The 22,130-nt window shown below is 36.2% G+C and overlaps 3 protein-coding genes and 1 long non-coding RNA gene across 4 annotated transcripts; 1 reads left to right on the top strand and 3 right to left on the bottom strand.

The window, feature by feature from the left end:
* The first annotated feature begins 751 nt into the window (after positions 1-751).
* Positions 752-8,575, top strand: LOC114751752 (protein STRUBBELIG-RECEPTOR FAMILY 7-like). The gene is made up of 16 exons (XM_028940423.1): positions 752-976; positions 2,750-2,879; positions 2,971-3,042; positions 3,123-3,188; positions 3,280-3,351; positions 3,451-3,522; positions 4,047-4,118; positions 4,210-4,275; positions 4,377-4,439; positions 4,539-4,843; positions 5,363-5,646; positions 6,001-6,269; positions 6,702-6,834; positions 7,262-7,398; positions 7,742-7,898; positions 8,165-8,575. The coding sequence occupies exons 1-16, from the start codon at positions 877-879 to the stop codon at positions 8,312-8,314; spliced, it is 2,148 nt and encodes a 715-aa protein (XP_028796256.1). The 5' UTR covers positions 752-876; the 3' UTR covers positions 8,315-8,575.
* LOC114751753 (uncharacterized) lies at positions 3,446-3,745 on the bottom strand. Its single transcript, XR_003740771.1, has 2 exons — positions 3,687-3,745; positions 3,446-3,566 (listed from the first exon to the last, which is right to left on the bottom strand). It is a non-coding gene; the product is annotated as an uncharacterized LOC114751753 (long non-coding RNA).
* A 1,733-nt stretch (positions 8,576-10,308) lies between the features above and the next one.
* On the bottom strand, positions 10,309-15,106 carry LOC114751763 (26S proteasome regulatory subunit 7). The gene is made up of 10 exons (XM_028940433.1): positions 15,020-15,106; positions 13,915-13,996; positions 13,172-13,263; positions 12,989-13,066; positions 12,735-12,796; positions 12,496-12,640; positions 12,189-12,407; positions 11,924-12,105; positions 10,940-11,115; positions 10,309-10,742 (listed from the first exon to the last, which is right to left on the bottom strand). The coding sequence occupies exons 1-10, from the start codon at positions 15,104-15,106 to the stop codon at positions 10,585-10,587; spliced, it is 1,281 nt and encodes a 426-aa protein (XP_028796266.1). The 3' UTR covers positions 10,309-10,584.
* Positions 15,107-17,072: 1,966 nt separating this feature from the next.
* LOC114751765 (O-fucosyltransferase 36) lies at positions 17,073-20,628 on the bottom strand. Its single transcript, XM_028940434.1, has 3 exons — positions 19,119-20,628; positions 18,523-18,772; positions 17,073-17,486 (listed from the first exon to the last, which is right to left on the bottom strand). The coding sequence occupies exons 1-3, from the start codon at positions 20,402-20,404 to the stop codon at positions 17,310-17,312; spliced, it is 1,713 nt and encodes a 570-aa protein (XP_028796267.1). The 5' UTR covers positions 20,405-20,628; the 3' UTR covers positions 17,073-17,309.
* Positions 20,629-22,130: the final 1,502 nt, after the last annotated feature.

Below are 22,130 nucleotides of genomic sequence, written 5' to 3'. Positions count from 1 at the left end.
GATTACGACAGAATTTTATTTTATAAAAAAGAATACTATCAAATTATAAGAAATTATTAATATTATTAAAACTTTAAAAGCATACTTTTCCTAAAATAAATTTTTTTTTCTAAAAAATAAATATTTGGAAAATTTTTAACATTCACGAATAATTATAATTATAATTTATTTTTACTATATATTTTAATTTAGGATTTGATTTTTAAATGTTATTTTTTAATTTTTGGCAAGTTTGCTTTTTCCTCTTTTTGTTGACTTTAATCACAAGCAATAACCTTTTTTTTTTTTTTTAGGGATACAGTTGCCCCTTTTTAAAAGATTTCACAGTTCAGAAATAGTTGGCTGTCTAGCCGTTGGCATGAAAGCCACGTATACCTATTCTTCCTCATCAACGAGAATACACAACCTATATAAATAAATATATATATTTAATAAATAAACACGCCAAAGCGTGTCCTTCATCCTCAAGAGCGGTGAAAGTCATTAAAATTGGCATATTTTCAATCAAGTCAAGAGATGCAAACTGATTTGCTGAATATTGTTGACAAAGAGAGGAATACTCACAAATATAATTCATATTTTGTTTGGCCAACATAATTTTTATATTTATATCCAAATGATTTATATATTATAGTGTGGTAATGTGATAAAGTCATTAAAACCACTGTGGTTTTGGATCTTCTGTGCTTGCCAGCTTTGCTTGAGGGAACATGGCTGCATATATAACTATGGACCCCGAAAATCATCAATAAAAACTAAAAAATAAAATTTGAGGGAAAGAGGAGGCTCTGACTGCATCTTCTTCTCGGCTTTCTGGGTAAAGTAAGAATTTAGTTGGCAGAGATTGATAGGAGAAGTGGAGAGAGAGGGAGGGGGATGATGGAGGATCGGGGGCTTCTGCCGCTGGTGTTCATCAGCACCTGCATTCTGGGTTGGATGCTCATTGCTGTCAATGGGCAGACAGATCAAACTGATGGTCAGTATCTATCTTGTTTGACTTGATTTCCTACTTTACTCATTTTATGAATTCCCGGGTGTTCCTTCTACTTCGATAAATTTGCATTGTGCTAGAGTTCGGCTGAAGTTACTATTCACCTTGCTTGTTGTTTTAAATCATCTGCTTTGATCAGCTCTATCAAATTGTTGATAGATTACTTCGTCACATTGTGACTCAAGTTTAAGTGTCTCGGTTTTGGATTCAGTGAGAAGTTTTCCAGCTGATCCACTCGAGTGGCATCCGTTAATTCCCTCACAGATTATTACTGCTAATTCAGATGGCTGGATCTTTTGCTAGGGGGACTTCTTATTTTGCGTGCTTTCAGTTTCAACGAATAAAATTTTGTTTTCTTTTGTTGAGCTGTATGCTCTGTTTACAGTTCTGTCGGTGGATGGTTTCTGGGAATTTGTCACAGTCCTTCCCTGAGAACGTCGCTTTGATTGGAAAAGTTCTATGTGTAACTCATCGCTAACAGTTTTCGGGTTCTCATGATTAATTTCCTGTTCATTATTCAATTGAGTTATACACACGACACTGTTATAGATGGGTTCGCTCTTTTAGGTCCTCCCAGTTTCTTTACTGATCCAAGGATGGACCCAAGTCGTCTTCGTTCCGCGGGATTAAAGGCCGCCCCACACCCCCCCCGGGGGGGCAAAAAAAAAAAAAAGAACAGCTGGATTGAAGGAAGCCAAAGTCTCAACCCCGATCTGTTGGCTGGTTATTGGCATTGTGTCATAGGTCTATGGCTAGCCGTGGGCATGTGGAAGTTAATTTCTGGAGCACCTTATCCACTAAAAATGGGGAAAGAAGAGACGGCTTTATCAACTAATAATCCATCAAGTAGTCGATGTATATATTACAGTTTTCGTTCGGTCAAATTTGCGTCTTAACATGTTGAATATACATTCAGAGTTCAAAAAGAGATACCTCTGGTGATGCGAAGATGCAGTTAAATATTCTTGGATGATGCACCTCCATTTTTGTTGCCATCCATGATATTGTTGGGTTTGCAGATTGATGTCCACATTGATCTTCTTGGCATTATGTTGATATTTTGTGAATTGATCTTCTTTGTATCATGTTGACTGATGCAAAAGGAGCTTAAAAGTTCTGTATAATTAACCCCAAAAATGCACTTCAATAGTGAATACTTGCTTGTGCCATCCAAAGTGGCCTAATGACTAATAAAGTGAGGTACTAAATCATACATGTATGGATTGAGGTGTTACAAGCCACCATACTGCTGCTTCCCTCCTTGACATTTGACAATGGCTTTATTCCTAGTAGGCATCAGCAAGCTCTTGCGTCATGAGGCCGAATGATTTAATGATTAATAGTACCGGTATTGTTAACCTTAAGATTTGGTAGTCCCCCTTACGTTTAACTTCAAACTTTTAAATGTTTCTCAGGCCTGTATAGCATACTTTGTCCCATATATATCTTGATATGGGATTTGATGTATCACACAAAGTGATTTTAACCATTTAACTAAGTCATCTTGTGAGATTTTTTTCATTTGTTGAATCATCGGTCAGGAACATCCTATAACATAGTAATTATAGGAAAGCTTGTAGAGCTTAGATAAGCTTATTTCACTTATTTGCTTCATATGATTCTTATCTGAAATAATCGTGTATTTGTTTTTCTTTTCAAATTTGCCTCTCCACATTTGTCCAGCAGCATCCTCTTTGACGCTTTCAAGATTTTCTGTTTTCACTAACTAGCTATCTTATTTCTGAATGTTTGGTGCAGTTGCCGCTTTGCAGGCTATGTTTACTGGTATGAACTCACCCTCCCGGCTAGGTTGGCAAGCAAATGGTGGTGATCCCTGTGGACAGCCTTGGAAAGGCATTACTTGCTCAGGCAATAGAGTTACAGAGATGTAATATCTCACTCTTCCTTGGACTTCATATCACTTGACTGTTAATTATTTTTGGTGCTGATTTCTGATGGAAATTCATTTATCTTATCAGTAAGTTGCCTAATCTTGGATTATCCGGATCATTCGGTTACCAGTTACAAACCATGACATCTGTGACCACCCTGTAAGATTCATGATCTCATTCGTCATATATCTGATTTTATGTGTATTAGTATTTGTTTACTGAGTTCGTAAATTTTGCAGAGATATGAGTCACAATAATTTTGTAGGTGCCGTACCATACCAACTTCCACCAAATTTGCAGAGATTGTATGTTTCTGTATACATGTGCCTCACAATTATTTATTTCCTCTCTTTTATTCCGATATTATGATTTTTAAAATTGTTTCTTTCTATGTAGAGATCTCTCCAATAACCAATTCACTGGGAGTTTGCCGTATTCGATTTCTGACATGGCTTCTCTTACATACCTGTGTGTAATAAATTATTTTTCATTCTCATGATTATACTTTATCGTCCCCCTTTACGAGCAACGGGAGTTAATTTTTTTAATTCTTTTTGGGGAATGCAGAAATGTTGCTCACAATCAACTACAGAATGGACTGAGTGACACGTTTCAAAAGCTTTCTAAGCTAGCCACACTGTAAGATTTCCTCTCGCAATAGTCTCTATATAAATTGGAATAGTCTCTATGGATGTCATGTTAAGCTAGCCAAATTGGAAGTCTCTATATAAATTGGAATAGTCTCTGAGTGTCTTCTTCTTCTTCTTCCTCTTCTTCCCTCTTTTTTTTTTTTTTTGGCATACCGCTATGAATGTCATGTTAAGCATGAAATATTAACCATATTCAGCCTCAATATAATTTTATGTTACTAGTTGTGAATTCAATCACCATTATGCACTGAAAATGTTAAAGCATCATAATATTGTTTCTGATTGCGTATTTAGTCTGTACTCTGTAGTTCCCTGCCTCTTCTCGCTTGTGCTACATGTAGTTTTAAGAATTTTCAATATTACCTACTTCAGTCTTCATAACTGAGGCTTCTTTGGAAGGCTAATGAATGTAATGAATACTACAACTTGGTTCTATTGAAAAGAAGGATGCGAAGACTTGTTGTCGGCCATGACTTAAGAACAAGTGACTGAAAAATTTGTTGCTTGTTGCAGGGATCTCTCTTTCAATTCTCTGTCAGGCAGCCTTCCTCAGAGTTTCAGCTCACTTTCAAGCATGAACAACATGTAAATGCCTAACACTTATTTTTATTCATTTTTTTTAGCGTTTTGCATCCTATTAATTAGATTTTTTGTTTTCTTGTCTACCTTTGCTCAGGTATCTGCAAAACAACCAGTTTGCAGGGACTATTGATGTCCTCGCCAATCTGCCTCTTGATAGTCTGTACGTTATGTATAAAAATAAACATATAGGAGTCTTACATCCTGTTTTTGCTTAGAAGTGCCTTCAAACAATTTATATTTATCATCTACAATGCTTCCTAGGAATGTGCAGAACAACCGTTTTACAGGCTGGATACCAGAACAGCTGAAAAGCATTGACCTCCAGTAAGCATTGTTGTCATCAGTAACAGGGTTACTATAGATCTGTTTCTTTATATAAAAGTTTCTATGAAATTTAAAAATTTTGTTCAAACTTAATGACAGGACATCAGGAAATACGTGGAACTCAGGTCCTGCCCCTCCTCCACCTCCTGGGACGCCCCCTGCAAGGAGAAGGAACCGGCATCACAACTCTGATGGAAGTAATAGCTCTTCAGATGGCACCAGCGGTGGGGAGAAAAAATCTGGTATAGGAGGCGGCGGTATTGCTGGAATAGTGATCTCCATCCTTCTTGTTGGGGCGGTAGTTGCTTTCTTTTTGGTGAAAAGAAGATCCAGGAAGTCATCTCCAGATATAGAAAAGCTCAACAGTGAGCCTTTTGCTCCTCTCAATTCAAACGTAGCGCATGGTAATTTGAGCCTTTTGCATCTTGCAGACTGTTGACAAATTCTTCTCTCTATTATCTTGAGGTGGTCGTATTTTCATGCTTTATGTTCTGAGTCGTATTTTTATGCCTTATGTTCTAACCTATGGGTAAAACATTTTCTTTTTATTTTAAAATATTCACCCCTATAGGTAATTATATCTGTAGCAAGCTTCTGCTTCCTTCTCTTCATGCTCTTCATGATAAATGAACTTGACAATGTTGGTGCATATTTGTTCTGTGACATAGTAGAAATTACTTCAGCACTTTTCTAGGGGAAGGATTTCTTAATTCCTAACAATCTATCTAGCCTGTGACTAGAAGAGTTTCAAGTATTTGTAATCAAGCTAATTTGATCAAGTTTTGTTCGTTTAGCACAAAAACATTATTTGCCGGTCTTTCGTAATTAGGTTCTCTCCAAATTACTGTAAACAATTGACTCCTCCAGTTCTTGTGCTGCTGCAACTTATTAGTTCTTGAGATTGCATTTCTGTTGCAATGCAGAAGTGAAGTCTGTGCAACCTCCCTCTGTAGTTGACATGAAGACATTTGATACGTCCGCCTCAGTAAATATTAAACCCCCACCTATTGAACGTCACAAATCATTTGATGAAGATGAATTTTCCAAGAAGCCAATTATTGTCAAGAAAACTGTAAAAGCTCCAGCAAATGTGAAATCATATTCTATAGCAGATCTACAGATCGCCACTGGGAGCTTCAGTATGGATCACCTCCTTGGGGAGGGATCTTTTGGGCGTGTTTATCGGGCTCACTCTGATGATGGAAAGGTATCCTCATTTATTATTCTTTTGACCCTGCATTAATGTCAAAATTTGGTTGGAAAGACGCAATGATTCCATAGTTGCGCCATTATCTTGTATTTTGCATAGAATTTGACTGGTTGAAAAGTTAGCCTAAGAAAAGCATTCTTTTTCTCCACACATCGATTTCCCCCAAAATAAAAAGATTAAAAAAAAAGGAAGAAGTTTAGCCGTCAGAGAAGTCTTAGAATTCTGTGTGCATGTGGGCCCCCTTAAGTTCCCAATGTATGCCGTGGAGTATTTTATAACTGACCAATTCTTGTGTCTATGCATGTGATTTAGATATTAATGATTTTGACTCTTTTGGCGAAATTTTTGTAGGTTCATGCTGTGAAGAAAATTGATTCATCTATCCTTCCCCATGATTCAGAAGATTTTATGGAAATAGTTTCAAACATCTCCAAGTTGCACCATCCAAATGTAACAGAGCTTGTTGGTTATTGTTCAGAGCATGGACAACACCTCCTAGTCTCTGAGTTTCATAAAAATGGATCGCTACATGACTTCCTTCACTTACCAGATGAATATAGCAAACCATTAATATGGAATTCCCGTGTCAAGATTGCTTTGGGGACTGCACGTGCTTTGGAGTAAGTTCATAGTGGGTTAATGGGTTGAAGATCCTGATGTTTCCTTTTCTAAAGAAGTTTTCCATTGTTGCATGATATTTGCTTGACGATACAACTCTAGTTTTCCTAGACCTATTAGTTTTTGCTTGCCCTGGCTTTCCCGTTTCTCTCCTATTGTTCCTGTTTTGTATATTTTACTTGATTTAGGATGTATTTTTCTACGTCTCTCTGCATAATTTTTCTTTTTTTGGGGTAAATCGTGTCTCTGCATAACTTTATTGTGTAAAAGTAAGGCATATAACGAAGGCTATCAAGTACTAATGTCTGTGTTATTCAATGTTTGAATCTCAAGGTCGTCAAAGTAAGAAGATAGTTTGAATTTTCGACTATTTATTTAAGCGTAATCAATGGTACGTAAAATAACACGAATGTACTCACTAATGTTTTTTCTAGGTACCTGCATGAAGTTTGTTCACCATCAGTTGTTCATAAGAATATTAAGTCGGCCAACATATTGCTTGATGCGGAGCTCAATCCTCATCTCTCGGACTCAGGATTGGCAAGCTATATTCCGAATGCTGACCAGGTGATTTTAGTATTTTTGGAACTTTAAGAAGTCAATGCCTTTTTAATTGGATTTAAGAAAAGTTGCATTTGGCTGTGGTATTTTTTAATAAATATTATTTATTTTAGGCGCTATTGCTTATTCTCATTCAGTATGTATAGTCATTCTCTTTTCTGCGAACCTATTTTCTTCGTGGATGTCGCCATACATCTGGGGTATTGTATGAGTAACCTTTGCTGCTAGTTATCGGTTGCCAACTTGTGTGAATAGGTATATAGGGTCTTCCTGGCAATATGAATGCTACTGTGCAATTGTTTCATCTTATGGATGCAATGAGAGATATCAGAATGCTCTTAACAAATATGCATTTCCCTCTTCACCTCTTGCAGTGACATTTGGCTTAGACATTAAAATGATTAAAAGTTCTTAATTTTCATCTAATATTCAGGTCTTGAACCGTAATGCTGGATCTGGGTATGATGCACCTGAAGTTGCTTTGTCTGGTCAATATACTTTGAAGAGTGATGTTTACAGCTTTGGAGTTGTTATGTTGGAGCTTCTTAGTGGACGGAAACCATTTGAGAGGTAAATGATCGAAATACCTTAACATGGCATTTTTCCCCACTTGCCCACGTGTGCTGACAGAACATGCTGGACATCATGAATACGAAAATATATCAATAAATTGTTAAAAAAAAAAAATTGAAGTATGCCTTTATTTAACCCGAGTCGTGGCTTCAAGCTTTCAACAGGCAGCCTTGCTCATAATCTCTATTCCGGTCATGACAATACTGACCAGTCTGGCGTAATGGTAGTTTCTGGAATCATGGGAAAAACCTACCGTCGTTGCATATGTTATTTTGAAATAATCGGAGAAACCATGTCTTACCATTTTTGGGTTGTTAACACAATTCTTGATTCTAAACAGCACAAGGCCAAGATCCGAGCAATCTCTGGTGCGGTGGGCAACACCTCAACTCCATGATATTGATGCATTGGCTAAAATGGTTGATCCTGCTCTGGAGGGGCTATACCCCGTTAAGTCCCTTTCTAGGTTTGCTGATGTCATTGCGCTGTGTGTTCAGGTAATGTCAGTTATATTGCACTTAGCATTCTTGTTTTTTCTGAGAAGGGCTTTTGATGCTGAGCTATAAAAAAAAAAGTCCTCACTTGTTATGTTTTGATTGAAAAGCTTATGCCCAGCATCTTAAACTGTATCCAAGCACTCCCCCCCCCCCCCCAAAAAAAAAAAGAAAGAAAGAAAAATGCTCAAAAAGCAGGAAAATAACTGAACGTCTAAAATGGATTGTGAATTGTGATGCTTGGTCTCTAACACTTCATTTCTGAGCAGCCGGAGCCTGAATTCCGACCACCTATGTCAGAGGTGGTTCAAGCATTGGTTCGCTTAGTGCAGCGAGCTAACATGAGCAAGAGGACATTTGGACCAGATCAAGGAGGATCCAATCGAGGAGGCGACGATCAAGACACACAAGATATGTAAATTGGAATAGAACCTGTGCTTGTAAAATGACAATAATAGTATTTATTTATTTTCATTTCTTTTTAACCCCTCAGCGATACCTCTTTGCGGGTCAGATTGATTTCTGTTTTGATTAACAGGGTTGGACAATTGGTGCTGTATTTTGTTTAAGTTCTTTCATTGTTGATATTAATATGCAATAATGATTAAACTGGTTCCAATTCTTAAGCTCTGTTGAGAACTTGAGAATTGAGATTGATGATTGCCTTCCTTCTCACCCTACTTGTTTTTTTTGGCTCAACTACAATTATTAGTAATTTGGGTTGGGCCGGTTCATTAAGCACAGATATGATCCATTTCTGAGGTTTAATTAAAAGAATGAGGATTATATTTAGATGTTCCCTTGGTCATCAAGTTTCTTAATAAAAGTTTGACGGAGAAATTTGCTCGAGACACAATGGTTGCCTGAAGCTGAAAAATGTGTTTGCTAATTTTCATTGACAAATTACTACCTTCAGTCCTTAATTTATCACCTATTTAATTAATTTATGTGCATTAAAAAAATAGTTAAATTAGTTTTTGTTGATTTTTTAAAAAATACTTTTTAAAATTATTTGCATTGAAATCACTTTTTAATGCGAATTAGCTTAACATGTGGAATAGTTTGAAGTTTGGGCAAAAAATAACAAGTATTGACAGTAAAATAAATGGAGGTCTTATATTTAAAATCAAAATTATCATGTAACTAATTCTTACAGTAGAGGTTGAAAATAGTAAAATCGGAAGTAGAAGAAGAATAAAAGTACATTAAGTTTTCTCCATATTTTAGCATGGTTTAATGATGATTAGGATCATTGGTTCATGTGCCGTCGTGTTTATTAAATTATGGTTATTTCACTCGTGAATTTTGTGCATCACACGAGGAAATTTACTAGTTTTGAATTAAAAATCTTAAATCATATAAACACTTTTAATTTTTAAATTTTTATTAAAATGTGAAAAAATGTTTCAAACTTGAGAGTAACCCGTATTATTTATCTATTTATTTATGAATTATCAATATTTTAACTATGGGATAATTATTGAAAAAGTACCTCTGACATTTATTGTCATCACAATAGTCCTAGTCATGAGCAGAATCATCTGCCACGTCTACCAACACGTCATCCTGAGGTCCATGTATCATCATCCACATCACAGGACGTCAGCTGTTCATCCTAATCAGCAGTACTGTCATTGGCACTTTTTCTGTCATGTCATTCAGATATCCTAGTCATCCGCAAGGTCAGTGACCGTGTCATGTCACACGTCAGCTTATGCGCTAGTCATCAACACTCATTTGACACGTCATTAATTAATCAGCAGCCATGTCGACTGACATGTCACCCAAACGTCTGGGTCAAGCTGAGTCCGTCAGCAGCATTAGTAAATGGGCCAACGGCTGGCCCAAATCTAGTCATTTGATGACGTTCTGCTATGGGGCGGGGTGCCATTATTCATTACTCATTTTTATGAAGCCTGTTTTTTTGGGCCAAATTTTGAGAAGGCTTTTATATCCTTTTTCTCCATCTTGAACCCACAGCTATAAATTTTATTTTATACCAAAGAAAAACCTTACATTTTTTTTAATTTTATTTCTATTATAACCCTCACATTGGTTTTTTTTTTCTTTTTTCAATTAATATTTTTCCTCTAGCGTGATCAGATTAAAATACCTAACAAAGAACTGAAGATTGAGAGATCAAAATTAGAAAACTGAAATAAATTGAAGAGTACTAGCTTCAGTTAAAGCTTATCAGATGATCGGTGCCAAGCCCAAGTTATTCCATTCCCACCACACTTCTGAAGCTTCTTTGGGAGAAAACTTTTCAGATAAAAATTTCCAACTCTCAGTCAACTTTATGAAACATTTCAAATGACATTTAATAGTCTGTTTTGAAGTTTGGTTATCTCAAAAAAAAAAAAAAAAACCGTTATGTCTAATAAGCCTCCTCTTAACAAAGCATAATCCTCTATGGTTCTCATACTAACCGACATAAACTGTTTATGATATTTCTGTTAAGGGCAGAAGCTGACAATTGTAATGATTCAAATCAATTGAAGAATAACATTTCGGCAAAAACATTAGTTACATGGATGTTTCAACAGAACTATCCTCGTAGATACAAGTTCACACAGATGAATCTAACAATCTGCTCATGAAAGAACCATATGCTACCGCAATTTTCACAGGAAAATATTACACGTGCTTATATGGTTTGACTAAAAGCAGGGAAGGGAAAAGAACAAACTCAGTTGTAGACCATGTACTTGGGAGTTGCACTGAACTTTTGGTACCCTTTAATAACTTTATTCACCGCATCGAGGAAGTCCTTCTCTGTCACAGTTTTCCTTCGGGCGCGGATAGCATACATGCCAGCTTCAGTGCATACACTCCTTATATCAGCTCCTGGAGACAAAAAGTTATCTCGAGTCAAAATACTCATAACTGAAAATAAGAAAAAGGAAAGGAAGCTGCAGAAACCCTCCAAACCTGAACACGTCAAACATAGAAAGCAAGCCAAGTGGAACAATGACTTCAATGTTTGATAGTTGAAAAGCAAGTGCTAAAGCACGAACAGTCAAATACTTTTAGGGGTTTCTTACCAGTGGAATTTGGGCAAAGGCGAGCAAGAAGTTCAAATCGGATATCCCTCTCACAGTTCATGGTTCTTGTGTGTATCTTGAATATCTGAGTCCTGCTCTCTAAATCAGGGAGACCAAACTCAACCTTACGATCCAAACGCCCAGGTCGAAGCAGGGCAGGATCTAGTGTGTCAGGCCTATAATTTGTGCAAGGAGCCATTAATATTAACTAATTGGCCGCCCTCAGATGCAATGCTTCATTTAAAGAATGTATGCTACGAGCAATTGTACAAAATGCAATGAAAGTGCAAGTTTCGGGAAGGCCCATATTCAGGAATATAATGACATGCTCCTCCGGTCCTTAATATAGGACCCAATTCTTGAATTGGTTTTGGTCTTAAATATAAGACCCATTTCTCATATTTATCAATTTTTTCTAGATTACCCTTATAGATACTCCATCAACCATAATCAAATAGAAGAGGGAGAGAAGGTATTAAGAAAAATGATTATGGTGTTTTAGGAAAAATGTGACACTTTTCTTATAATTAACTAACTTACCTAACTTTTTTAATCTAATCAAATTAGTTAAATGGGTTTTATATTAAGGACCGGAGGAGTATTCCAATTAAAGATACACCATAAAGCTTCAATTTTTTTTTCTCAAGTTAAAAAGGTTAAAATATCCGCAATTTTAGAGGGTGAATCGTTTCCTTTTCTTTCGTTTTTTTAATTTAAAATAACTCTTGTAGTCATTTAGGGTTCAACCAAAAAAAAAAAAAAAGGCAGGCTCACAAATGTCAGTCAGTTTAGGTAGTGGGAAGAACAAAAGTTACCTTAAACGTGATATGATGGCAAGTAAAAAACAATTATAAAGGAAAAAGAAACGTTTCACAGTGAACATAGGCACCTAAAATGAATGTAATTAAAGGAAATCTTAAGAAAAATATAAGACTGAGATTAATTAAAAAAAAATGATACGTTATGTAAACCATAAATTCCAACCTGTTTGTTGCCATCAAAACTTTGATATTTCCACGAGCATCAAACCCATCGAGCTGATTCACAATTTCAAGCATTGTGCGCTGAACCTCATTGTCCCCACCAACACCATCATCAAAACGGGCACCTCCAATTGCATCAACTTCATCAAAAAACACAATACATGCCTTCTTTGATCGGGCCATCTACAGGAAGGAAAATTTTGGTCAGAGGATATCAGGACGTCAAAACAATTACTAAAACAAGATCAAAGATTTTAGATGTTGACCTGAAATAGCTCGCGAACCATCCGAGCCCCCTCACCAACATATTTCTGAACCAGCTCACTTCCAATGACCCTAATGAAACAGGCATCAGTTCTATTAGCCACAGCCCGGGCCAACAGCGTTTTGCCAGTGCCTGGTGGGCCATAGCAGAGAACACCCTTTGGAGGATCAATTCCAAGCTTGACAAATTTCTCTGGATGAAGCATAGGAAGTTCAACCACCTAGAAGGGGAAATTTTAAAATTAGCGCCACATCCTGTCTTCTCTTGGTTATTAATACTTATAGATGAAACTTTTTTCAATCACTTACTTCTCGCATCTTTTCAATCTGCTCCTTACAGCCACCAACATCATTATATGTCACATCTGGCTTCTCTTCAACCGTCATCATGGTAACACTTGGATCAATTTTTGGAGGCAAAGGAATCTGAATCTGGTATTTATTTCTATCAACCCTGCAATGATAGAGTGAAGGTCAATAAAAGATTATACTGATGTGCCCTCATCTCTTGGTAATATTTTGACACGAGTAACCAACAAGGAACATACCCAACACGCATTCCTTCCTCTATGTCAGTGGGAGAGACTTTGTCACCCAGCCCAACAACAAACTGTCAATCATAAAAAGATCACATTAGACACAGTTACTGAAGGAAAGAAAGTGAAGGTGCAGCTGCACTGGCATGCATACGAAAAAACTTATCACCAAGTGATATCTTGAACAAGTGAAGCAGGACTTAGTGTTTAAAAAAAAACCAGTGCACATGATACAGAGCACAAAAAATTGCTACAGATAAGTGCACCTTTGCAATCTGCTTAACATTGATAACATATTTGGCATCTTCCGAGTTTGGATTAATTATCTTTGTGCACCTGGCCACCTATTCAATCAACAGTCACAGTTAGCAGTTCCTACAAATACATACATGCATATATATTTATATATATAACATTTTGAAACTGGAAAAAAAAATTTAAAATACAACCTGAAGAGGCTGTTCCTCCTGCATCATTTGCTTATCAGAAACAAGATCCCACTGACTTGGTGCAGCCAAACCAGTATCAGACTCCTTAATACCTGGACATTATAAAAAGTACGTCAAGTCAAAGAATCCAGATGTCATTAGCATGCAGTACATGCAACTACGAAAATCAGTAGAAATTACAGCACAAACAGCATAGGAACAAGATTTCAAATAAAAATGGAATATATCATCTGATTAAGAGGGTACATAAACTTTATAATAAAAAAAACGTAAGAATAGCCACACACAAGATAAGCGCATAACAAAGATACTAATAGGGAAATAATATCCATATTTTAGACAACTAAAACAAAAGGCAATATGGAAACACATTAGCAAGATATGCCGCTAGCACATGAACAAGAACTAATAAAGTGTCATTCCTTTTGAACTAGCATGTAATGTATGCATATAGTTTGGCCTTCAGGAATTCATCAACGAGATCCGACATTGCAGGCGATGGTCTGATAACCGCTACAGTCACCATGATATAGAAATTATAAACACAGAAGCAGCAGCATATGCATGTGAAATATAATTTACTCAGACATTCATAAATAATGATGATTATAAACAAAAATGCACATGCACAGGCACACTAATATATAATTAGAGAATACATCCCAAATCACATTGCATTTTTTCAATAACTGAATACATTGGTTTGCATCTCAATGAGATAAGAAAGGAAATGGTAAACATACCACATAAATCATTGACTTTCTTTGCCTTCTCTTTGATCTCCTTCTCTGTCTTTTTTGTACTTGTGGAATAAGGTCCCAGACCCTGCACAAACCCATATTTTCTTCTAAAATAATTTCTACAGACTAAGGATGAGGTAATACCAATAATAGAATATTAGAAGAGGCACGACATATGCGTTCCAATATAAGTTTAGCCATTGAACAACCTAAATCACAGGGGTGGCTCGTGGCAATGAGATACCAATATCACTTGCCTTACATATTAAGAGGATGAGCGGAATCTCAGTTACTCTATAAAAAATAACAAAAGCTGAATATTTTCTCAGGTGTCTTCAAAAATTCAAACATGTATGAAGAAGACCATTGAAAGCCGTAAAGAGGATGGATCAGATAACTTGAACTGCTCCAAAAGAGGGATAGAGAAAGACCGAATGGGACCTCTTGGTCAACAATATCTCCAAAGATTTGATTGTTAATAGCAGCGTGGTGCAATCCATTTGGCTGACCTACCTAGTGGGACAAAGCTTGTTGTACTGTCTGGGAAAACCTCCGGATTCACATTACTGTGCAAGCAACTAAGGCATCCCCAATGCCAAAATTCATCACTGATAACGTCCAAAACCTAATGCATCTACAGCATGAATATGTAGGATATAATTTTATCTGTTGGCAGATAATAAATAAACCTAACTCCCCATATTCTTGACATCCAGCAAGTCTAACTAATCCGGGAAGAGGGCCAAGGAGAAGGAAAACCCTTCAACTTTCACAAACAGTATTCCTAAAGCCAATGAGAACCTCAAATTAACCGCATTAAACCGACCCGCACCGACTATCAAGATTAGGTAATGACACCTAGCTAATTACAGTACAAAGTGGATGAATAGTAAATTGGCTACATGTTGGGCGGCATAAAAAAGCCGATATAAATTCTTGATGAGACCCATCAGCAGTAAGTTGAACAAAGCTTGAACTGCGATTGAGCTGAGGTAACACTGAAAATAATACCCAACGAAAATCGAAGAGTCGAGCATGTACGTAGATCCACAAAACCTAAAATGATAGAGCAAAAGGCCGACAATAAGAGATTTCGAGAACAACTTACATATGTTTTGAGCAGGGCAATGTCATCCTCGTCAAGGGGACGGGACTTCTTCTCGTCCTTGATGTCGTCCTCGTGATCGGGGGCCATCGATGTGATTCTTCCGAATTTGGTTTCCCCTCAGACAAAGATGTAAACTTTCTCCAGTTTACTTGAGAGGGAAGTCGAGACTGAAACTATGATTCTATTTTGGGTTTAGCTGGTCTTTTATGCAAGGGCACGGTGGTCTGCGAATCCGAGAAAGAGAAGCTAGGAAGGAAAACGAAGCGGGATTGCTCGTTTAAAAGCCACGGCGACGGGAGAAACCGGTGCTAGGTGACTTTCCATGCAAGAAATATATTCATATTTTTTTCCAAACAAAAAATATTTTTATATGCACCTATGGTATTTTTTACATTTTCATATTATATGTTTTGTTAATGGGAAAAAAACAAATAAAGATCCCTAAATTACTAAAATTATAAGAAGGTCACCTAAAAATTGCCATGAGACCCAGTTTCATATTATAAATATGAAATCTTAGTGAAATGTTTGAAATGCCCTCAGTTAAGTTGTGATTTGGTCTACTGAAATTTTTATTCTCTAAAGTGAACTTGTTATTTTCTATAGTCAACTTGTCATTTGGCATACCCTCTGTCAAGTTGTGATTTGGTTTACTGAAGTTGTCATTCATCAAAGTGAACTTGTCGTTTCTTATAGTCAATTTATTATTTGGCTGAGTGGCATTTCAGATATATTATCAAGATTTCATATTTGCAATATGAGATCGAGTCTTTATTTGTTATTTTCTAAATGAGGATCTCATATCATAGTTTCACATATTGAGGGTCTTTATTTGTCATTTTTCCTTTGTTATTAACTGTATTCTTTTCTCGCGAAAGTAAAGTAAACGCAGGTGACTTGGTTGTTGGGCACCAAAATAAAAACATTCAAAGAATATAGAAAGAATTTTACCGGGTTATTTATACATTACTCATCAATAAGTCTTTATATTGACAACAAAATTCAACATTATGCTCTAGTGGGTAAGAACGGCAATAGGACCAGGTGTTAATTATTCTATAAGAACTCATTGATTTTTAACCTCTTCTTTTAATGAAAAAATATGTTTGAGAAATTTTAGGATGATTATTATGGTTTTTTTCCTTTTTAGTGACATGATTTTTGTGATAATATGATTATTCATTTTTAGTTTAATAAAATCAGATATTGAAATAGAAGAATGCAAACATGTTTCAACGATGTAGGGCTTGTTTCTCTTTCCACATAGTAGTTTGTGAAAGGCATAAGTTTCTTTCCATGGTAACAAAATAGACTTGGCCTATCAACGAAGTTGAACCTAGTAAAAAGAGTTAAACTAATATTTGAATCTTCACGACAAGTGCCACATTTAGCAGCTAAGGTGACATGTCAATAACGCTACAAATGGTTAAAGAACCATAACTTGTGCCTAATTTCATCCTATGACGATATATGAATATTTTTTTTTTATTGCATCTCCTCATTTTCAAAAATCTTGATTAGTTTAATAAGTTTAAATAAACAAATTAAGGAGTGTTTGATTTAACTTATTTTAAGATATTTTATGTTATGTACAGCGAATATATGAAAAATTTTGTTTTGATTTTTTTTTGAAAGAATATCAAACACCAAAATTTCTAGAAGTGTTTTTTCACCTATAAAATTTTAGTATTGACAAAATTTCATGCCAGAATAATCTTAATAATAAAATGAATAAAATTCTTAAGAGCTTGAAACTTTTTTCATAAAATCCAAGGTTTGAATTGCAAATGAAAAATCGCATAAAAAAAATATACAATCAAACTGTGATTTTAAAAGTGATTTTATGATATATAAAACAAGAAGGTGGTTGGAATTTTGTCTCCATTTGCGAGAACACACATAAACAATCAACCCCCTTCCCAAAAAAAAAAAAAATCACATGACTTCTTGAAATGCCTTTTTCCTTCACAACCAAGTAAGGTGCAGTTTAAATTGAGCATAGGTAATAAGCAGAAAGTTTTAAATTTACACTTCATTTACCAAAAATCGGGAGAGATGCTGAAGAGACAGTAATTGCATTAGGGCCAAATTGAGGACCAAGTTTTCATTGTACAAACAATCTGTGTGATGAAAGAATAGATCAATAAGGAATAACGCTTATGAGACAAAATCGCCAATGCTATTATCATACATGACAATCAATACACCATAAATTTCAAATAAACCTATCATAGGCAGAAGTGGCTCAGCAATAAATGGTAGGAGTCCATGAATAAGTTTTATAGTATCTTCATTCATTTTCGGCAACAATATTTGGTTCCTCGCCTTGGCACAGGTACTGATCACACACTGATGCTGATCCCCAGCCCTTTCTAAGCCGCAAGATGTCTTCAGTGAAAGTGGAGCCCGGGGCTCCAACGAACACACTAGACATGGCACATATAGTCTTATCCAACATGGCCTCCACCTTAATTATAAAATATTCATAACGCATATCAGCAGGAGAATTTGATAGCAGAAAATGAGGAAAATTCAGTAGGCTTTCCTATTAGCACACATGACATGTCTAAATGCTTTTCATTCAATTTTATTGCCTTATCCCAAAAGAAGCGTGATGGAAAGTGCAATTAGGATTTTAAAATAAAAAATAAAAAAACAAAACAAAGTGAAGTACGTAACTAAAACTCAGCGTAAATTTTTTTTTTTTTTAATGAGAAAAACTCAGCGTAAATTTTGAGTCTACACTAAACTAAAATGCAGCCCCGCGCTCTGGAACCTTGTATCAGAAGCTGCTACCCAAAGCAAGTGAAAGATCACCTGCAGGAAAACTGGAAGCAATAATTTGAGTATCACACGGCCTAAAGTTCGTTAAACTTTCATTTTCCTTTCTTGAAAGCAACAAGTTGAGGTAGAATAACAGAATTAATAGACTTATATTTACACAGTGAGATTTTTGGATCCGGCTTCTGTGCAGATTACACTTTACCAGTCATTTACAGATCAAACTAAAAGATTCTATAATTGGCTATAGATTTCAAACTTAGATACCAATCTCTCCGTTTCTATCTATAAATAGAAAGAGAGAAGAATAAAAGACACACATACTGATTTGCAGATGATCTGTTTCTTAAAGAAGTCAGTTGAGATTTTGGGTTTCAACAATACGAAAATAAACAGGCACATCACTTTGCGCCTGCACTAATACAAATGAATGCATTGAAAGGTTATGTTTCATTCTAGCTGGGTCGCTACCATCATCCCATGAGTCAAATAAAACAGAAGATTGATCCAGAAGATAAAATACGCAACAACAGCAAGAAGAAAGCAGCTATCCCCAAAAAAGAAAGGGAAAAAAAAAAAGAAAAGAAAAAGAAAAAGAAAGCACAATAAAAAGATGTGTTGTCTTAATTTTAAAGTTTCTGAAACAATCAAAGGCCAGACATGGATTAGTGAAACGATAATGTTACAGCTCAAAACCACATGAAAGAGCACTATCATCTCACCTGAGAATCTCCCTCAATACCATGCCTGTATAATAGAGCATCCCATTTTTCTGCTGAATTACGAGCTGGGCGTTTTACAAGTGGAACAGGCTTGTTATTCAGCACAACGAGTGACTGAAGCAAATCAGTTTCACTTTCTGCTGCATCTGTGGAAAGATAAATGACAGGCGCATTGGCACTCTCAACCACTCGCAAAATGCAATCTGCGGCTTGAGGGATGGGGTAAAAGCAACTTGGTTTTTTGACATTACTGCAAATATGACAATGGATCATTAGAGATAATACAATGAAGAATAATATAAAATACAAAAAGGAAAAATTGCAGGAAGATTTCTCATGAGGAAGAAGGCCAAATTGCAAAAGTATTGGCATCGACATAGTTCCAATAGATTGTATATAGGTCAGAAAGAAAACATTGAAATAGTCATGTGCTGAAGATTAAACGCTGTAAGCAGTTCACATGTTAGAACTAAGAAACCCTGAAGTTGCAGGCAAAATGTCCAGAGTAGAGAAAAGTTATCACCCTGAAATCATCATAAAAATTGATACTTCCTTTCCAGATATATGTGCACAGAAATCATTTCGAAAGGACGCACCAGAATTTCAAAAAGCCGTGTCTTCGAAAATGTAAAGCAATGAAATTCCTCCCCAGGAACGTTTGAATAAAACGCTGAGCAGTGAGTATGATAAGACGGCTAGGTTCAATCAGAGTCTTGCATTTGTGAGCAAGTGGACCACCTGGTTGCGTTACCCATTCTTGTTCCACGTCAGCAAAGAAGACATCCCCGATTGCCATTACATCATCATCGTACGTAAACTTAGATAGAACATCTTGAGCTGTCCTCTTGTTAGGCTTCTTGGTATCCTCAACCCAAACAGACTCCGGTTTGCTTACTGACAAACCCAACGACTTGAATTTCTTTATATGGTCCTCATCCAGATAACAAGGTTGGGGAAGAGAAAAGTAACATAGGAACTTATCTATCTTCATGTGATCCTTCTTGATATCAGCAAATTCATCAAAGGAGATGACAACCTTTCTTCCCAAGCATTTGTTAATGTGATCGATATCCAACACTCTATCATACTGATAATCCACTTTCGAGCTCGGAATAACCAATACCCGATTAAGAAGAGCCGCGAAAAACATATGCTTCTCCAAGCAAATTAGATGGTTGGACATCTGGCCTGAAACGCATATGGCAAGCAGAAATTTATCAGCTTTTGGCTTCCACTCAATTGTTCTTCTCTGTGACAAATTTTGATCCACTGTTCTACACCTATCATAACTGACATCACCCAAACTAGCATTTCCAAAACTGAATTCGGGTTCAATCGAATTCCCAGTCTTATGGGGAGACAACAAAACCTGTTGAACCTCTTTATTCAAAGAAATCTGCTTAAACAAAATAGATTTAAGATCTTCTAACAATGCCGAAGATGAGAACGAGGGCAAGTGATTCGGATCCTGCATTGGCGAACTTGAATTCAAATCATTCGTTGAATTGACAGCAGAAACCAGTCGAAATGTGTGATTCCAAACACTCAAAAGCTCCGACTGCTGCTGCTGCAAGAGATGGAGAGCGCGCAATTCGGACTCCTTCATTTGCTCACTCAGCGGATCGAACTTTAAAGAAGGGAAACTGGTGGGAAAGAGCGTGTGGGCATCTGTTGTGAAGTACAGGAGAACAATGAAAATACCGAGAACGACGAACAAATACCTCTTCCGGAACTTGAAATTCAATCGGGGCATTCGAGAACTGAAATCTTCTATGTGGAACACACCAGCAGTAGAAGAGGGTGGAGTAGGAGGCTTCCTCACATTCTGCTCAATCAAATTGTGGCGGTCATCTTCTTCGTCCGAAGATAAATCTCTCTGCATTGCTACCCTTAGCAACGGTAACAAAAACCAGAAATCGAGCCCGCCACTGAGTACTCAATGGAAGCAACAGTAGTGGAGGCAATTGAGAAGAGCTAGTGTAGCTCACAATATGATCACTGAGTCAGCGACTCGGTAAGTTTGAATGAGTGAGTGACAATGATGAAGGAGACGAAAATGAGCAGATCCCGCGAGGCGCGATGGGGAAGGGAGGGAGCGGAAACGTAAGCAGCGAGCGAAAGGGAATGGTTGATCCGTCGGTTGTTGCCCAGGAAAAATAAAAATTAAAAATTAGAAGAAAAAATTGGTCGGTACATTTTTTGGCATCAAATCAGCGGGTGGGTGAAAGTGACGGTTTGGCGGCCCATATCAAAGGCTTGGGGCCTATGGCAGTTGGAGGCCCAACTACTGATTATGATACTAATTTTTGTCATTGCTTCATTTTTTAAAAAGATAAAAGGCTTATATATCCCGAAAATATCTACAAATAAGCACTTAGTGTTTAAAAAATTTTAGCTCTTATATACCCTAAAATTTTTTTTATAACAAACTTATCTTGGTTATTGTCTGCCGTTAAATTTGACTATTAAATTATGCAAGTTGATCGATTTCTTTAACAATCAAACTTAACCACAAATAACGGTTCAAAACATAAATGTTACAAAATAAAACTTTCAAATCAAATAAGAACAAAAAAAACCTTTCAAGTGTTAGGTGCTCCTTTATATATACTTCTAGAGTATTTCAAGACCTTATCCTCTTTTTTTGTGACAAAATTTTAGAAAGGGAGTTGGGCTCATCCATAAAGCCTTGGCTTTGAATATGCCTCTCCAAGCACCGCAACAATTTTAGGAATCAAAACCCTTTCTTTTGATAAAAGTGTCCAACTCTTTAGCCACTGAATCCACATTACGATAGGTCACTTTATCCCTTTTTAAAACAATTTATTCAATAAAAGAACACTTATTCATATAAAATCCTTTGCAAATCACTTAAAAAAAATTAATTGATATTAGAAATGAGAAGAAAAATAAATAGTAGGACCTAAACTTGACAGGAGATATTACAGAGATCTTAAAAATTATAAATACTACTAAAGAATAGAAGTTACTAGTTTTAGACACTTATTTTAAAGTTTTGACAAAATTATTGTTGAAATTATTTAAACTGTAATTTTATTAAAAGTTTATAAAAATTATCTAAAATTTGAGAATAACTTAATTTTTTTTATTACATTTAAGTCCTTAAACATATTCTGCAATAAAGGAAAAGTTTTTGAATGACCAATTTAAACCGAGATTTTCTAATTAATACCTCTAGACTTCATTTTTATGTGATGTGGTGAGCACACATAATTATTTTCCAAAGCTTCAGTTAATCTTGATTAGAGAAAATCATTGGCATGCTGAAAATGGATGCCATTTTTATTTATAAAGTGCAGACTTATTGAGAAGTAGAGTGGAAATGAGTAGAAATTAATAGATGGTTCAAGACAAGAATCAAAGAGTTATCTTTTAACCATTCCGGAAGGTTTCGGTACTAAAAGGGGAAGAAAAAAACCAGCTCAGATCAAAGTACCAAGACACGCAGCTATGGTCATTTGATGCCACGTAATACAGGGGCATGAAGTGGAGGCCTCTAGAGGAAGCCATATTTCATCATGCCATAAACTCTTTAAAAAGTGGAGGCAGGGATATCATGAACATGAAATGCATGTACTGGAAACTGA

This window comes from Neltuma alba, unplaced genomic scaffold (genome assembly GCF_004799145.2).
Source record: "Neltuma alba isolate B1F8T4 unplaced genomic scaffold, ASM479914v2 tig00007094_pilon, whole genome shotgun sequence".
Taxonomy (NCBI): domain Eukaryota; kingdom Viridiplantae; phylum Streptophyta; class Magnoliopsida; order Fabales; family Fabaceae; genus Neltuma; species Neltuma alba.
This window is presented reverse-complemented; position numbering and strand designations above follow the sequence as displayed.

Excerpts from the sequence above, each read along its gene's own strand:
- LOC114751752 (XM_028940423.1), top strand. The coding sequence starts at position 877 with ATGATGGAGGATCGGGGGCTTCTGCCGCTGGTGTTCATCAGCACCTGC. Across the intron at positions 4,119-4,209 it reads CTTTCAAGCATGAACAACAT|GTATCTGCAAAACAACCAGT; the intron begins GTAAATGCCTAA and ends ACCTTTGCTCAG. Across the intron at positions 6,270-6,701 it reads GGGACTGCACGTGCTTTGGA|GTACCTGCATGAAGTTTGTT; the intron begins GTAAGTTCATAG and ends TGTTTTTTCTAG.
- LOC114751763 (XM_028940433.1), bottom strand. The coding sequence starts at position 15,106 with ATGGCCCCCGATCACGAGGACGACATCAAGGACGAGAAGAAGTCCCGT. Across the intron at positions 12,797-12,988 it reads ATGTTAAGCAGATTGCAAAG|TTTGTTGTTGGGCTGGGTGA; the intron begins GTGCACTTATCT and ends TATGATTGACAG. Across the intron at positions 12,408-12,495 it reads AGATTGAAAAGATGCGAGAA|GTGGTTGAACTTCCTATGCT; the intron begins GTAAGTGATTGA and ends TTCCCCTTCTAG.
- LOC114751765 (XM_028940434.1), bottom strand. The coding sequence starts at position 20,404 with ATGCAGAGAGATTTATCTTCGGACGAAGAAGATGACCGCCACAATTTG. Across the intron at positions 18,773-19,118 it reads CACGGCTTTTTGAAATTCTG|TAATGTCAAAAAACCAAGTT; the intron begins GTGCGTCCTTTC and ends TCATATTTGCAG. Across the intron at positions 17,487-18,522 it reads GTATTGAGGGAGATTCTCAG|GTGGAGGCCATGTTGGATAA; the intron begins GTGAGATGATAG and ends TTTATAATTAAG.